Here is a 16,788-nt window from a genome sequence, read left to right on the forward strand (position 1 = left end):
ATATTTTCCTCCTCTCTATCATCTTCATTATTTCCATTGAGTAACTCGTAAAAATACTCCTGCCATCTTCCAAGCACTTTGCTTTTATCACCCAGAAGGTTTCCATCTTTATCCTTGAAGAAAACAGCTCTTGGTTGAAACCCTCTCTTAATGTCTTTTGTTCTTTCATAGAACTTTCGTACCTCGTTTCTATCCTTCATTTCATCCAGTTCTTCGATTCTCTTTCTTTCAAAAGCTCTTTTCTTATATCTACGTATCTTATCTGCTCTTCTTCGTTTCTCTCTATACTCTTCTACTGTTTGTCTTGTTCTCCTTTGAAGCATTCTGTTCCTAGCATCATTCCTCTCTTGGATTAATGTTGAACATTCCTCATCAAACCATTCTGCTCTCTTTACCAATTTCTTCTTTCCCAGGGTACTATCTGCAACTTCACTGATAGTTGTTTTCAGTATCTCCCATTTATCTTCCACTTCTCCTTTCTCCCATAATTCCCTTTTTATTGCCAAAGATTCAGCTATTTTCTTTTTGTATTTCTCTTGCAATTCCTCATTTTTTAGTCCTTCAATATTGTGCTTTGCCTTTCTTGTTACTTTTTCCGTTCTTGCCAAATCTATTTTTTGTCTGTACTTGACTCTAACAAGATAGTGGTCTGTATCTGCATCAGCACCTCTGCAGCTTCTAACATCCATAATATCTGATGCATGTCACCTGTCTATGATAACATGGTCTATTTGATTTCTTGTCACACCATCTGGTGAAATCCAGGTCTCCTTAATCTCTAGCCAATACATACACATTTGCGTAAACTTTCATCCAGATGTCGCAAACGTTTTCTAGTCATTGTATAATTAAAATATTTTATTGCTTCCTTGTTCACAAATTCTGGCATTTAGTTAATGTACATATTCACGCTGTGATCAATTTCTAGCCAATACGTACACATTTGCATAAACTTTCATCCGGACGTCTCAAACATCTGCTAGTCATTGTAAATTAATTATTTTAGTGTTTCCTTGTTCTCAAATTCTGGCATTTAGTTAATGTACATACTGTAAACTATGTAAATATGTAATAAGCATAAGACCATTGTATTTAGTATTTGATATTAATTTAAGTTTAGTATTAAGTTCCAATGTCAATAGATTTAAGACTTGATCTTAAGATTAGTATTAGGCTGAAGATGCCCAAAAGTAGGGCGAAACATGTCCCTAACTAGTGTTTATATTTCATGTAGAATTTAATCACTACAAAATATAATTGTATTGAAGGTGGACACAGTAATTTTATTCAAGAAAGAATTTACTTAGTTTTCACACTTGCTGGCATGTGCTTTTGTGGGAACAGGTATAACTACTTCCTGTCTAAAATTGGATGGCACTTCTCTTGTATCATACATATTTTACACTAAATGAAATAACCTCAGTAATTCTGAAGGTATGTCATGAATTTTAGGTACCTTGTCCCTATTTAGGTTTCTCATAGTTCTGTTGAATTCTGACCTCGTAATTGGATCAGTGAGTAGTCGGCGTGAAACGAATAAGAGTGGGTGAGTGAACATAACACGTTGATGCTACTCATTGGCTGTAGATCGTGAAGTAGAGAAAATGCAAAAATGGGAATATGAAACATGTTTCATACTGAAAACGAAAAGCTTTATGCTGATATTTTAACCCGGGAGTGACTGCTACAGAAAGATTGTTTGATGGGTCATACGTACAGAATGCAAATTAACATAAAGAACAAAAATATTTACTCGTGTTCCATACGGTGAAATAAGAAAATGTAGAAATGGATAAAATAGTAATCTTGTTTACAATACTGACAATAAATTGCAAACATTAGCAGTAAAGTAGACCTGTATAACCCAAGAGTGGTTGATAATTTTGTGAGAGAATCCATCACAGGTAATGTCTGTGCTTAACCCCTTAAGCGGGGAGCTTGGTTCACACCAGCTCACTCCCAGGTGGGGAGCAATTTCCCTGATTGAAGAAAATATTTAATTACTTGATAAAAACATTCTTAGACTAAAATGAACTATTGAAGGGCCCTTAGAGAAATATTTACTTGAATATAATGTATTTAATTGTTGAAAAATTCTATTATTTTAATTTTTCAGTACTTTGTGCAAAAACGTACTAATTGCTTTCACACTGTGATATCAAGATTGCTTCTTCCTAATAGCAAGCTCTGGTTTTCATTTATACAGTAACTTTTACCTGAATATTTTAGGCAGTTGACTATCAATCTCTGCCTGGAAATAAATTGTAGATTTACAGAGTTTACATGCACTTAAAAATTTACAATGGAATAAATTATAATACTCACGAAATTTTCTGTTATGTTCGTTAGCGCTTTCAAGAGATCAAGTTTATATAGCCTACCTACAATTCATAAGTGACATGCACGGACTATATTACACTACAATACAAGTAATTCCGGTATTTACAGTATTTACAGTCTTCACAGTGTTATGTCTTTTACAGCTGTCCATTATGATACACACCGGAGCAGGTCATGTTATATAACCTGTCTCGGCTTCGCATGTCTCCGATGAATGCTACATGTGGACTATAAATTGAATATTATTGACTTTAACCAAGATTCCGGTTTTGTAAAAATTCTTACGATTCAGGCGACCATAACAGCTAAAGAAACCCCAACTCAGCAGTGATAAATTCTAGTCAATACAATTTGAGAAACCCCAATTCACTCTGTGATCAATCCAATCCACAATTGGAAGTCTAGTCATTATAAAATAAGTTAATTCATTGTTCATAAATTCTGGCAAAGTTAATGCACATATTGTACATACTGTACTTATTGTAAGCTATGTAAATAGCATAAGACAATTGTATTTAGTATTAAGTTAGTTCACTACAAGTTCCAATGTTTATAGTCTTAATTCTTGACCTTAAGATTAATATAGGCTGAAGATGCCCATAACTAGGGCGAAACATGTCCCTAACTGGTGTGTTTAATTCATGTAGAATTTAACCAAATATATATTTGTATTGAAAAAGTGGACACAATAATTTTAATCTTAAAAGAGTTTATTTAGGGGTATAAGCTTCCGAAAATTTTGGTAACAGATGGTCAAATACTGAATTTATCTTGTATATTTTGGGAGGAAGTTGTCCATTATACACCTCATTGTCAGAGATATGTAAAAAGCTGTGGAGGAAAATCTAATAATAATAATAATAATAATAATAATAATAATAATAAAAATGTTATTGGCTTCACATCCCACTAAGTACTTGTACGGTTTTCGGAGACGCTGAGGTGCCAGAATTTAGTTCCACAGGAGTTCTTTTGCATGCCAATAAATCTACTGACAAGAGGCTGACATATTTGAGCACCTTCAAATACCACCGGTCTGAACCAGAATCAAACCTGCCAAGTTGGCATATCTCGTCATAAAAAAGTAATTGAAACATTTCGCTCAGTTTTGTTTTCCCTAAAAACTCTCCCTTTACATCACAATGGAATTTTGGATCAAAAAGGGACTTTCTTTGTCCATTTTCAGTATAAGTTGACGAAGAACTAGCAATGGTTGGATTGTAATCAGTATTATTGTCACAGCTGTCACTGTCATGATTGCTACTTGAACTGGAATCAAACACGTGTTGTCTCTTTTGCGACTGCTGAACATTCGCATCACGTATGCCCGAACCCTGTATATTCGAGCCTGCAGTACTTATTCCAAGTAAGTTCCTGTCACTTATGAATTCCCCTTCGATAGAATTTACTTTGCTAATATCACTATTCTCCCCACTAAATTCCAACATTTCGTTTATCATGTCCCATAAATCATCTTCCTCTAACGGAGGGGCCCGGTAGTTTGTTATAGAAATTTTAGCGGAAAAAATGTAAGAAAAAGGATCGAATAGAACCCTGGTCTCTGCAGTTTGGACAGAAATCATGAAATGAACCTGTATTACGGATGCGTATGATAATAAATTTTGTGTAACTCGCGGTAAACACACACTACAATCGTGAAGGAAGAACTCAAGACTGGGGATAATAAATCAGGTCACAGTCCTAAAATGTCGTCAGAGAAGTCTGTTTAGTATCATAATCTCTAGAAATCCCATCTGCAGTAATATTATTACATCCAGGGGACGATCAGGCGATGAGCTAAAGCTTCAGCGCAAAGCTATTAGGCCTTAGGTCATTCTTGTCCGGACATAAGCTGCATTCTTTATAATGCATCTCGTGGATGACACATTGGTATTGGAAGGACATAGTTGAAAAAGTTCACATCAGAGGGCAGACTCATCCAGAATACGCTGCTGAAAATGAAATAAACCTCTGCAGGCAGGCAACTGAGGAAAAAAGTATAATTTGAATCGGTGGATATATCCGCGTTCCCCGCCGAGCTAGCGACTTGCAGCCACGGATCTCGCCACATCGCCCACCGAACGGGTTAACAGGTTTGCAGTTATGGGTTTGGTAAAGATTCGGTGCCAGTGAAAATAATACCAACTGGAGAAAAGTCTAGAATTTGGATTGTAGTTATAAACAAATATATGATTTAAAAAAAAACTTTATCACTGATGGGTTAAAATAACGGTACCCTAAGGGGACTCAGGTGATCATGTGTTCTGCACGAAACAGTTTATGGGACCCTTCCCTTGCTTCCTTCGTGAACATAGCTGTGAGAAAGTAAAGTGACCAGACGCTGTTGGTGATATGCATGACCATATTTCACAGATGCTGTAGGCTGCAGGATTTTCCTTCCCTTGTCCGACATGTTTGTTGGAAGTAAAATCCTGCAGCCCATTTTGGATAGACAACCTGTTTAAAAATCTCCTTTTTCGCTATTTGTGTAAACCTGATAATGACCTATTTGTTCCAGCTGTACGTGTGCTGGTGCGATAGTACCACTCGGAATGAGGTGACGAAGGCACGCTACGGTTCAGTGTTTCCATGGCCACTCAACCATATTTTGACCTGGCAGAAGAAGAACCAGGTCACCAAGCGACTTAGTATCCTTGGTTGGTCCCAGAAGTCTCTACAGGAGGTTAGTGTTACTTTACTTGAGAGCTAAAACTGGTAAATTAATGGAAAATTATTTAGATAAACAAAGAACTTAAGTCATGTACTGCAAATAGTCTTACAGCAAGTACATGTCGCCATGATAGTTGCAGACTGAGGAGTGCAGAAGACTTTTTAACCTTAGCCCGGTGTTACTTGTTTTTATCCGGAACTCGTCTGCTCCCGCGCGAGCAAAATACATCTTTATCCAGAATTAGAAATTATGCACTTTCTTTTTTGTATGTTTTATATTATGTCTGTAACATTAGCCGATAGATGTCAGGAGTGAATACAAAGAGCCTTTAGTTTGGCTTAACACAGGGATAGTATTTGCAGCATCTTCCGGATATTGTTTTTTGGACATTGTTCTGGCAGGTGATGAATCTTGGTGCCACCACTTCCAACCTGAAAGCCAACAACAATGCCAACAATGAAGATATTCTAATTCCCCACCATCAAAGAAGTTCAAGATGGTGCAGAGTAGTGGCAAAATGATGCTGACTTTTCGATCAAGAAGGACCCTTTCTCATGGAGTTCCTTAAGGATCAACAGTGCTCGGTACCTCAGTTCCCATCGGGCGAGTTGGCCATGCGGTTAGGAGCGTGCAGCTGTGAGCTTGCATCCGGGAGATAGTGGGTTCGAGTCCCACTGTCGGCAGCCCCGAAGATGGTTGTCCATGCTTTCCCATTCTTACACCAAGCAAATGCTGGGGCTGTACCTTAATTCAGGCCATGGCCATTTCCTTCCCACTCATAGGCCTTTCCTATCCCATCATCGCCACAAGACTTATCTGTGTCGATGCAACGTAAAACAAATTGTGATAAATACTTCAGTTCCTTCCATTGTTTGCGCACAGCAATCGGAGCCAAATAGGCCAGTCTGTTGTCTTCTGGAGCAGTTTAGCTATATGACAACCCATTGCCACATACAGCAGCCGTTATGTAAAACATAAGGGGAATATTCAGGTACACAGTGTTGGAACTCCCACCGTATAGCCCTGATGTATCACCATGCAACTTCCATATAATCTGTTGCAAAATGCATTGAAGGGTCGGCGCTTCTACTCGGACAGTGAAGTTGTGGATAGTGTTGACAACTGGTTCCAATCTCAGCCAAAGGAGTTCTATGAGCAGGGTATCCACAGTGGGTCAAGTGCTTCAAAATCAAATCAAAATCACTTTATTTGCAAATGAGGTGCCTACCTCGGTGACAAATGATGCACAAAAATACATTGTTCTCAAGCACTAAATTTTGAATTAAAAAGAAAAGACGTTTTCCTAAAATACAATATTATGCAGTTTATATTAACAATTTTTCTATTAAACACACTGCTCATCCTTAATAAATTTATATTATTTACAAAATGCTACTCATAATAATTATCTTTTCTTCTTACACACATAATCAACTCGTATATAGTATGTGGAATCACTTCAAGTAATCACTGCTATAAGATTTAAATTTACATTATTTTTTTTAATACCCGTTTTGGTACCTAACATGCATGACGACCTACTGCGTCTTAACCAGAGCCCCCTTTGCCACCGCTTTTCAGAGCTCCTAAAGGACCTTTACAGCTGTAGCAGTCCGAAGTCCCCACTGTACTTCTGTAACTTTGAAGTGAAATAAACCTTGTTGATTTCATTCTGTGGCCCCTGTTCCAGTTTCATTTGATCTGTCCTCAAACAATAATTGCCAGCACCACAACCTGAATAGCAAGTAGAAGTTTTATGTATATCTTGTTTTGTTCCTAGGTGTACAAAGAGGTTGAGTCGTGCTGCACGGCGCTGTCGGAGCGGCTGGATAACAAAGAGTACTTCTTTGGAGATAAGTGAGTACAATTTTTGGCATCTGTATGCACATACAGTGCTGGCAGTTCCTGTAAGCGGTCCACTGTTATATGTTCCTCGGTGTCATTCATTGACATATTTGTGATGTTAACACCGGAAATGGTACGAATGAATTAGTGGGAAGGAGATGAGGGAGATAGATTTGAAAATATTCATGATCACTAATAAGGGAGCTGATCAGTTGTGGTTAACAAGGATCATACCTTTCAGCTCTCACAGTTTAGGCACGAGACTCTCGATTGTGTACTGTGCTTCGCAACTGTGTGATCAGTTAACTGTTTCTCCCAATTTTAAGTCATGACTTCCTCTTTCCTAGCCATTCTCCCATCAAGTGGGGTCGGCTTTCCTGGTCACTCTCTTCCAGTATTGTCTATCTTGGACCCTGTTCTTGGGTATAGTGCATTCTTTTAGGTCTTTTGAAATGCAAGCTTTCAATCTCATTTTTGGTCCTCCCATTTCTCTCAACCTCTAGCCAGTCGACTCGATATGCCATAATCTTCGGGTTGTCTTTGAAGATGCCCGAATCACTTCATTAGCGTTCTTGAAGCTTCTCCTCAATTGGAGTTACTTTTAGAGACTGGCAGTGGTTACCCCACGAGCCCATTTTTAACATACGCATTTCTGTCACATAGAATTTTTGCTCGTGTTCTTTTTGTAGCCCAACATTTAGAGCCATGTGATATGGCTGGGCACACTACCATTTTATGTATTTTGCCTTCAAGGTGGAGAGGAATTTTCCTATCACACAGGACTCCTGTTGCTGCCCACCACTTTAATCAGCCACATTTTTTCCAGCTGGTAACATCCTTATCAGTATCTCCATCAGCCTGCACCACAGATAATAACAGACCATTATATTGGTATTACAAATTTACTCATTCAGGACAAATATCCTTATCAGTATCTCCATCAGCCTGCACCACAGATAATAACAGACCATTATATTGGTATTACAAATTTACTCATTCAGGACAAATATTTTATGTTCCCTATGGGAATGAACATCTATATCATCTGATGGCCAGACAGACATCAATTTTTGGTAAAGAGACAAAGTATCTCATAGTGCATTGGCACTGCCGGTGGCTCCAAGTAGCCTATGCAGTGACCTCCACGGTATGCACTAGCCTGCGTCTTGGTAGGTGTGCTAGGTACCAACTGATGAGCCCAACCTAGCACACGAGGGCGAAACGCTGGCAACCAGGAATGGGTTAGCTGGAAAATTTATAATGTCCAATAACGGACCATTTATATTGGCATTTTAACTGGACGCGAGAAAATGTAAACTAACCAGTGAAATCAATTCTGCACTCTGCCATATCTCGAAGTGTATCCCATTTTTATTTAATTGCAGTATTTAGCATTAAAATTAAGCGATCGTTTGGTCAGCCTTCATTTTTAACGAGTTAACTGTTATCAGACATGTTATTTATGCATTTATTATGAAAATATCTTCTCTTTCATTTAGAATTTTCTTACGGAACAGCAGTCGACGGGTATTACTAATAGACTCCGACATCGTCTTCGAATGTCGACGAGAGAACTTGCTGGTGGACATAGCGAGGAAACTATACCAAAGATAATCGATTGCATCAAACATATTTGCTGGGCTGCATAAATATCGGTAACAGAAAAAATCGTGCGCGGTTAATCGCTCGTAATAACGGATGCATCAGTGATAAGGCTGTCGCTGTAACCAAAGGATAATACACAGTTTAATATAGGAATTTTGAATGGACAGCACAACATTGTAGGTATAACGAGATTCTCATTATATGCCGTACTCGCTATATCGGACTTCTATTGTACAAAGGAGACTAGACATTTGGAATGAAAATCTGAAGGAGTTTGGAATGGTAATTAGTAAAAAGAAAACTGTAATCATGCACTGTGGAAAAGAGAAAAAGAGAAGCCAAATTAACATAGACAGAGAACAGTTAATGTAGAACACTTTACATATCTAGGTAGCATTATTAATGGAAGTAATGAAAGCAACCCTGAAATTAATAATAGACTAAGTAAAGGTACAGCATTTTATCATCAAGTCAGAGAACTTTATGGGATGACAAAGTACCCAAGAGAATGAAATTAACATTATATAAACAGTATTTCATACCAAGTGTAACATACGGACTAGAAACGCTGGTAACTAATAAGAGACAAGATAGTAAGATCCAAGCAATAGAAATGAAATGTTTAAGAACATTGGTTAAAAAGACAAGAAGAGATAGAATTCAAAATATTAAAATCAGAGAAGAGCTAAATATAGAACCATTAGTGCAGAAGATACAGAAAGCAAGACTGAGATGGTTCGGACATGTAAAAAGAGTGGGAAAGGAACGGCTGGCAAGAAGGGAATTGGAAAGAGAAGTTAAGGGAAAGAGACCAGTACCAAGCTCGATAGCTGCAGTCGCTTAAGTGCGTCCAGTTTCCAGTAATCGGGAGATAGTGGGTTCGAGCCCCACTGTCGGCAGCCCAGAATATGGTTTGCCGTGGTTTTCCATTTTCACACCAGGTAAATGCCGGGGCTGTATCTTAATTAAGGCCACGGCCGCTTCCTTCCACTTCCTAGGCCTTTCCTATCCCATCATCACCATAAGACAAATCTGTGTCGGTGTGACGTAAAGCACATGGCAAAAAAAGGAGAGAGACCCGTTGGAAGACCAAGAAGGTGGATGGATCAGATTTGGAAGGACATCAGATAAGCTGGATTGGATGTGGTTGAAGTAATGGAGCAGGAAAAGTGGAAGGACAAAAAGGAGTGGAGGAGGCTTGTTAACCACACCCGGGCGACTGGAGTGGGGCATTGATGATGATGACCGTAGTATTAGTTATAATAATAATAATAATAATAATAATAATAATAATAATAATAATAATAATAATAATAATAATTTCATGTGGCTATTTCTAGCCAGTTACAGCCCTTGTAAGGCATACCCTCTGATGAGGGTGGGTGGCATCTACCATGTGTAGGTAACTGCGTGTTATTGTGGTGGAGGATAGGATTATGTGTGGTGTGTGAGTTGCAGGGATGTTGGGGACAACACCAGCACCCATCCCCCAAGACATTGGAATTAACGAATGAAAGTTAAAACCCTGACCCAGCCAGGATTCGAACCCGGGACCCTCTGAATCGAAGGCTAGTACGCTGACCATTCAGCTAATTAGTCGGACGTATTAGTTACAATGAATTACGAAGCAGACAAGAAATCTAATTACAGTACAGCTAGGTTTTGTGCATGTAAAGTGTGTTTTGTGATTTTAGTCAAAACTACTGTGTGGTGTGCCTTGTGTTAACAATAAAAATAACATCACAAAAATTAATTACGTTCAGAGACAAAACATAATCCTCTTGACAAGTATTAAAGTGATCACATGAAATCTTTAACTTATCTTCCAACTTCCTAATTGCCTTTCCGTGTGCATTATTAGCTCCCATTAATGCCACACGGACATTACAGCCGTGGAGGAAGGCTTCCCGTGCAGATTGAATTAAATTTAGCCCTCTGACTTTTCTGCCTGAATACAACATAGTGTTGGGAATTTCAGTTTGTAAGAAAAGCATCTCTTCTACAGAACTTTGAAGAGCGTTGTCTATGTTCTCTAAAAGAGCTGTGGTAACTGGTGCAACAGTGCCATCTGTATATAGTATACACAGATGTCAACTATATTCATTGACAAAAAATGTTTACCATCTGGAAGGAATGATCCGATGTCGACATAATTTCGTACACGTGCCTCATGGTGGGTCTTCATGTGGTCAGCTGGTCTAATCGTGCAGTATCCAGGTATCAGGGTGTACCAGTCGTACCAGCAATTACTGGTACGAGTAAACAAAGAACAAGAGATAGCAAAATCCATGAAAAACATAAAAGGAAACAGCAAATACTCACCAAAGTTCAGTAACGGGCCATAAATCAGAGGCAACTAGATCATAACCTGAAGATTTTCACGGTAGTAAATATCAGAAAACATGAAAGAAAAATGCTGTAAATTTCTTTTAAGGGAACTAAATTATTTAATTACTCTGACAAAAGGTTACATATGATAGTTAAGAAAAACCAATAGGTAAAGAGGTGCACCTTCACAAAACCCATAAGATTAATTACCTAAGTGGTAAATTGATTAATAAAATAAACTTTGAACTAAAATAACTATTAATAAATTGATTAATTGAAAACAAAGGATACCTTGAAACGAGGGACGCCCTCTAAACTCAGAAAATCAATTAAAAGGTACACTTGAAACCAGATCAATTACAGGATAATTATTTACACAATGTCCATGGACTAATTTGACTGCTCGCCAGAGGTGCTCGAGTAATTACCTTAAACTTACAAGGATTTATTTGTATATTAATAATTTAAGGAAAAAAATTCTTTCTCCAGGAATTATTTTGTACATTAAGCGCAACTTGAAATTAAATAACGTGCACAGAAAGGATTTTCAAAAACCGAATGCGCTCACTCAAATAATTGACACGAGACAGGCCACCAGATAACTCCAAAAATTCACCCTCCTTCGGAATGGAAGAACAAGATAGCACAATGGATGATAACGCCCCCCAACAAAAATTAGAATTCGATCATAATTTATGAGAGCAAGCGGCCCAAATCATAACAGAGCGTGCACACAAAAACCAGATCGGCATAAAGCACTAGGCAGCACAGTCCACCAAGGAAAAACTCCCACTATTAAATCATGAATCAGTAAAGGAGAGGAATAAAGAGCCAACTTAATGACACGCTCGTCACCAAAAGCAATCAATCGTCAATCATTCCCAAAACATTAATAATAATCCAAACAATAGTTTCAATAGGCGATGGTTGCCATGGAAACGTCAACAAGTGTCAGCGTTACTGAAGCAAAAGGAAGAATTTACCAAAGGAAAAGAAAGACAGATAGGATCAAATTAAAACAGAACTAGACTCCGATCCACGGAGATAATCTCGCAATCTCAAACCTTTTAAGAGATGCCATTACCTCATCATCATCATCATCATCATCATCATCAGTTTTCCACTCCAGTTGCCCGGGTGTGGTTTAAGAGCACTCTCCACTTCTGTCTGTCCATGTACCACTCTTCTCTCAAAACGACATCCCAGTTGACTCCTCTTGTTCCTATGTCCTCTTTCACTTGGTCCAGCCATCTCTTCCTAGGTCTTCCTACCGGTCGTTTTCCGGCCACGACTGTATGTAGCCATTGTTTTGCTGTCCTTCCATCGTCTAATCGTTTGACATGGCCAAACCATTTCAAACGGGCCCTTCTCACTTTTTCATTCAGGGATGGGTACACACCAGCTTCCTCCCTTATTCTTTCATTCCTTACTCTGTCCCTTTTTGTCTTCTGTACCATAGTACGTAGGAACTTCATTTCTGCGGCTTGTAGTTTGCTATCCACTTGTTGGGTTGTTGTGCAGGTTTCTAGGCCATATGTTAGTATGGGGGTGAAGTATGATTGGAACAGAATCTGCTTTGATCTTAAGGGAACTTGCTCATTCCAGAGGAGGTTCCGAACTTGATGGTAAAACTGACCTGATTTTTTAATGCGGTTGTTAATCTCATGCTGTATTCTGTTATCACTTGAAATGATGCACACAAGATATTTATATTGGTCTACTGTTTCCAGCTGTGTACCTTCCAGCATTATTTTTCCTTTCTTCTTCTGCCTGTTGACAGACATAGTAACAGTTTTCGATTCATTTATTGTTAATCCATGTGCTTTCAAATGTTCATTCCAGGTGTTCAGCCTCTCTTGGACTTCCTTCTCTGTATTTCCCCAAATTACTACATCATCTGCAAATGCATTGATGTCCATATTCTTCTGCTTAATTTCCTTCATGACTTCATCCATGACAGTGATAAAAAGTAACGGTGAAAGGGTATTGCCTTGTTGCACTCCTTTAGTGGTTTGGAACCAATCAGAATTACAGTTTCCTATCTGTACGCAACTGCAGCAGTCTTCATAAAGCATTTTAACTTTCTGGATAAGACCTTTGGGTACATTTTTCTTTCTTAAGCATTCCCATATAGTCTTCCTTGGAAGACTATCAAATGCTTTTTCGAGATCCAAAAACACTAGTGGTAAGTCTTTGCCCTTCTCGCAATGCTTTTCTAACAGTATTCTAAGTGCAAATATGAGATCGGTAGTTGATCGGTGTTCTCTGAATCCATATTGTTCTTCCTGTAGTTGTGGTTCTATTATTTTCCTTAGCCTTTTTTCAAGTATTTTCTCAAATATTTTCAAACCATGAGACAATAAAGTGATCCCTCTATAATTGCTATATTTCTTCCGGCTTCCTTTTTTGAAGAGATATTATTATTCCCTTTTTCCAATCATCTGGGACTTTCCTATCCTTCCATATTGCATTAATTACTCTATGAAGCCACTGTATCCCTATTGCACCAGTTGCTTTGATCATATCTGCACTGACTTCATCAAATACTGTTGATCTTTCTTTGGGCATACTATTAAGGGCAGTCTCTACTTCCTTCCATGTTGGCAGACTCTCTTGGTCAGGCTCATCATTGCAGCTTAAACTGACCTGCATGGTTACATCATTGGAGTCTTTCCCAGTACAGTTGTATAAATTATCAAAATAGGATTTCATGATCTTCCTTATTTCTGTCTCTTCCCTGACTATGTTACCATCTGGTTCCTCTATTGCTGTTATGTATTCATTGTCTCTTCTTATATTTCGTATTGTTCGGTAAAGTAGTTTAGAATTAGCTTTGCTGTCTTGCTCTAGTTTATCTGTGAAATCAGTCCAAGCTTTCTGTTTTTCTTAGGCCACAATTTTCTTTACTCGTAGCTTCTGATCTCTGTATTTCTGCTGCAGTTCGTTTACTCTAGATTCATTCCTTTGACTTCCTTTTTGCATTTCTTTGTCTCTGGCTTTCCTGGTTTCATTTTTCGCTTTCACAGCAATCTTCACCTGATCGTTCCACCAAGGAGTTTCTTTTGCCTTCATTTTGCTATTAGTTTTACTACAAACTTCTACTGCAGCTCCGACAATGCTTTCTTTGAATCTAGTCCACTCGATGTTGCCTTCTTGTAATGCATCTGATGGTAATTTATTGGTCACTTTTTTTGTGTATTCAGCTTGTTTCTCTGCCTTCTTTAGCTCCCATGTCTTGATTTTTGGTTTCCTGTATTTCTGAGGTCTGTAAATTTTCATGTACTTTATTGTTGCGAGGAGAAGTCTGTGGTCACTGTCCAGGCTTTCACTTGGTATAACTCTGATATCACATATGGTCTTTCCTGCTTCATTGTCTGATGTAAAATAATCTATCAGAGTTTTAGTATCTCCATTCCAACTGTATCTTGTTAGTTTATGACTTAGCTGCTTCTGAAACCAACTGTTGTTTATTCTCAAGCCATTCCTTACACATAGATCTAGAAGACTTTCTCCTTCTGGATTCCTGTCAAAATAATCTATCAGAGTTTTAGTATCTCCATTCCAACTGTATCTTGTTAGTTTATGACTTAGCTGCTTCTGAAACCAACTGTTGTTTATTCTCAAGCCATTCCTTACACATAGATCTAGAAGACTTTCTCCTTCTGGATTCCTGTCTCCATAACCATGTGGACCTAGTACATTTTCATATCCAAGCCTGTCTGATCCAACTTGAGCATTTAGATCTCCCATTACTATGATATTTTCCTCTCTTTCTATAGCTTCTTCTAAATCAGTTCGGAATTGTTCTTTTTCCTCTTCGTTACAGCCAGTCTGTGGGGCATACACCTGAACTACTGTCAGCACACTCTTATTAAGAGAGGTGTTCAACTTAATAATTCTTTCATTAACATATATTACCTCACTGATGACATCAATGTCCTTTCTTAATATAAAACCTACACCATATTTGGCTTCTGTTTTGTTTCCATTCCAGTGTAGTTTGTATCCTTTCCTTAGCTTTCTTGTTCCTCTTCCCTTCCACTTTGCCTCACTCAAGCCAAGAATACAGAGGTTCCTCCTTTCCATCATATCTATCAGCTCCTTGCTTCTGCCAGTCAGAGTCAGGATATTTAATGTTCCAATTCTGTGTTTTGGACTCTTTCTTTTGGGCTTCTTCTCAAAACATCGTACTTGAACATCAGCCTTACGGTCATCATACGTTGCAGATGTTTGAGAAGATGGGTCTATCCGGTATTTGTTTTGCGATCCGAGGCTCGTTTTGTAGTTGAAAGCAATCGATATAACCCTTCAGTTGACTTGCTAAGCCTAACACTGCTGGGGATTTTCTGTCAGGGATATTCTCCCTTAGCCTTTGGCAGTCCCTTACCTCACTGCAAGGCAGCAGCTGATGAATTTGTGTCATTTCCTACACAAGGGTCACATCAAACCTTCTAGGGGAAACTCCTCCACTTGTAGCTGTTGGTCTTCCCCTAGTTTGTCGGGTTTGGTATCGGCTGCCCAACCCTCGGCCAGACAGTCGCAGGTAGTACCGTCTACTGTCGCATACGGTAGCAGGATGTCACCTGACCTGACAAAACATGCCATTACCTGTTAAGTTTAATTTACTCCATACTTCTTTAACTTAACCCAAAACAAATTAATCTGTAAGTCCTAATAACATTATGCCGGAAAAAAAAAATTGCTCACACTCATAGTCAGTTTAAACAGTACAGTCAGTAGGCCAATGGTTTTTCATGTTGTTATATTTCCCAGTTCATTTCAAATGAAGGTCTACCAGAAATGGTAATCGTAGAACAGAATAAGATCCACTAATTTAATTAAGGTTTTTGAGACGAGGACCTAGGCAGAAACAAAATTAGCACAATATACAATATTTACTTCATCATGTGCAGAAAATAAAAACTCACTGCGATAAAATTCAGTGAAACAGGGGTTAATACGAAACATAATTGAAACTAAAAACTGTGTTAATCTAAGAAGAAAAGAAATGAAAACAAATCATACAGATGGAAATGAACAATAAGTTCACATAGTGAGGTTGTGGACCTCTTAGTTTACAAAATATTGGTTTTGTAACAATACAAAACAGGATGAAATCACTGTCGAAAATTCAGGCAGAAGATCTATCTTTGTGGAAACCCATCACATCGAATTGGCTAGGAGGGGAGCGGGAGTGAGAAAGTTTGAGAAACCAAGCCTGACATAAAGTGCAGGCGAAAAGTCTGTGACAAGGAAAAACACTGATGAAATATAAAGCTTTAGAACAGCAGCATTCTCAATATCTTCTCAATCTAGTGGTCCCATTCTTGATTTTCGTTTCTTAATGTTGGCTGGTTGGTTTGCCTATTATAAGAGGTTGAAAGGGCCACGACATAAAATTGAGAAGCTATGTTAGGAGATGACAGATGCATGGTAAACTGTAAGTGACCTAGTGGAAATTATTAATGAAGTTCCAATCTGTAATGGAAAAAAATGAGGTTGTGTGAGAAATTTGGGCTGATAAGTAAAAAGTGTGGAATGGATGTGTAGAAAGCTTAAAACTTACGGTGTTTAGAAGGTGGTTGTCCTCTCAAATGGCCTGGCCTTCTCAAAGTAACGGTCTCGTTAGTGTGATCGAGCCTATTGTTGGTTCAGCTGTGTTTGTGAGGATGGAAGGAGCGGAGGAGGAAGGGGTGGTGCAGGGTTGGTGTGGGGAGAGGAGAGTAGTGGTGAGTTGGAGAGATGGAGGCAGGGTTTGTTTATATTATGGAAGTTCTGACAAATATATGGAATGAATGTTTCAAGTAGAATGTTCTTTTTTTGTTGACTTCATTTAAATTGTGAAAGGGGTTCATAAACTGCTCTAAATCGATGTGGGTGCTCTCAAGAATGTTGAGCAAGGTGCCTTTTTGCTCATAACGCAAAGGGTACTGATTGGAATTCGCTATTGATGGAAGCAAAAAGTTTTACTAAAAAAAGATCGGATAAGGATAACACTG

At 38.4% G+C, this 16,788-nt stretch overlaps 1 protein-coding gene across 2 annotated transcripts in view; it reads left to right on the forward strand.

Moving 5' to 3' along the window:
- LOC136874199 (metaxin-2) overlaps positions 1 to 16,788 on the forward strand; it is a 104,194-nt gene that overhangs the window by 52,121 nt on the left and 35,285 nt on the right. For both annotated transcript variants that reach the window (XM_067147815.2, XM_067147816.2), the window contains exons 5-6: positions 4,859 to 5,023; positions 6,792 to 6,868. In XM_067147815.2, the coding sequence (XP_067003916.1) occupies positions 4,859 to 5,023; positions 6,792 to 6,868 (242 nt within the window). The remainder of the gene's footprint in view (positions 1 to 4,858; positions 5,024 to 6,791; positions 6,869 to 16,788) is intronic.

This window comes from Anabrus simplex, chromosome 5 (assembly GCF_040414725.1).
Source record: "Anabrus simplex isolate iqAnaSimp1 chromosome 5, ASM4041472v1, whole genome shotgun sequence".
In the NCBI taxonomy this organism is placed as follows: domain Eukaryota; kingdom Metazoa; phylum Arthropoda; class Insecta; order Orthoptera; family Tettigoniidae; genus Anabrus; species Anabrus simplex.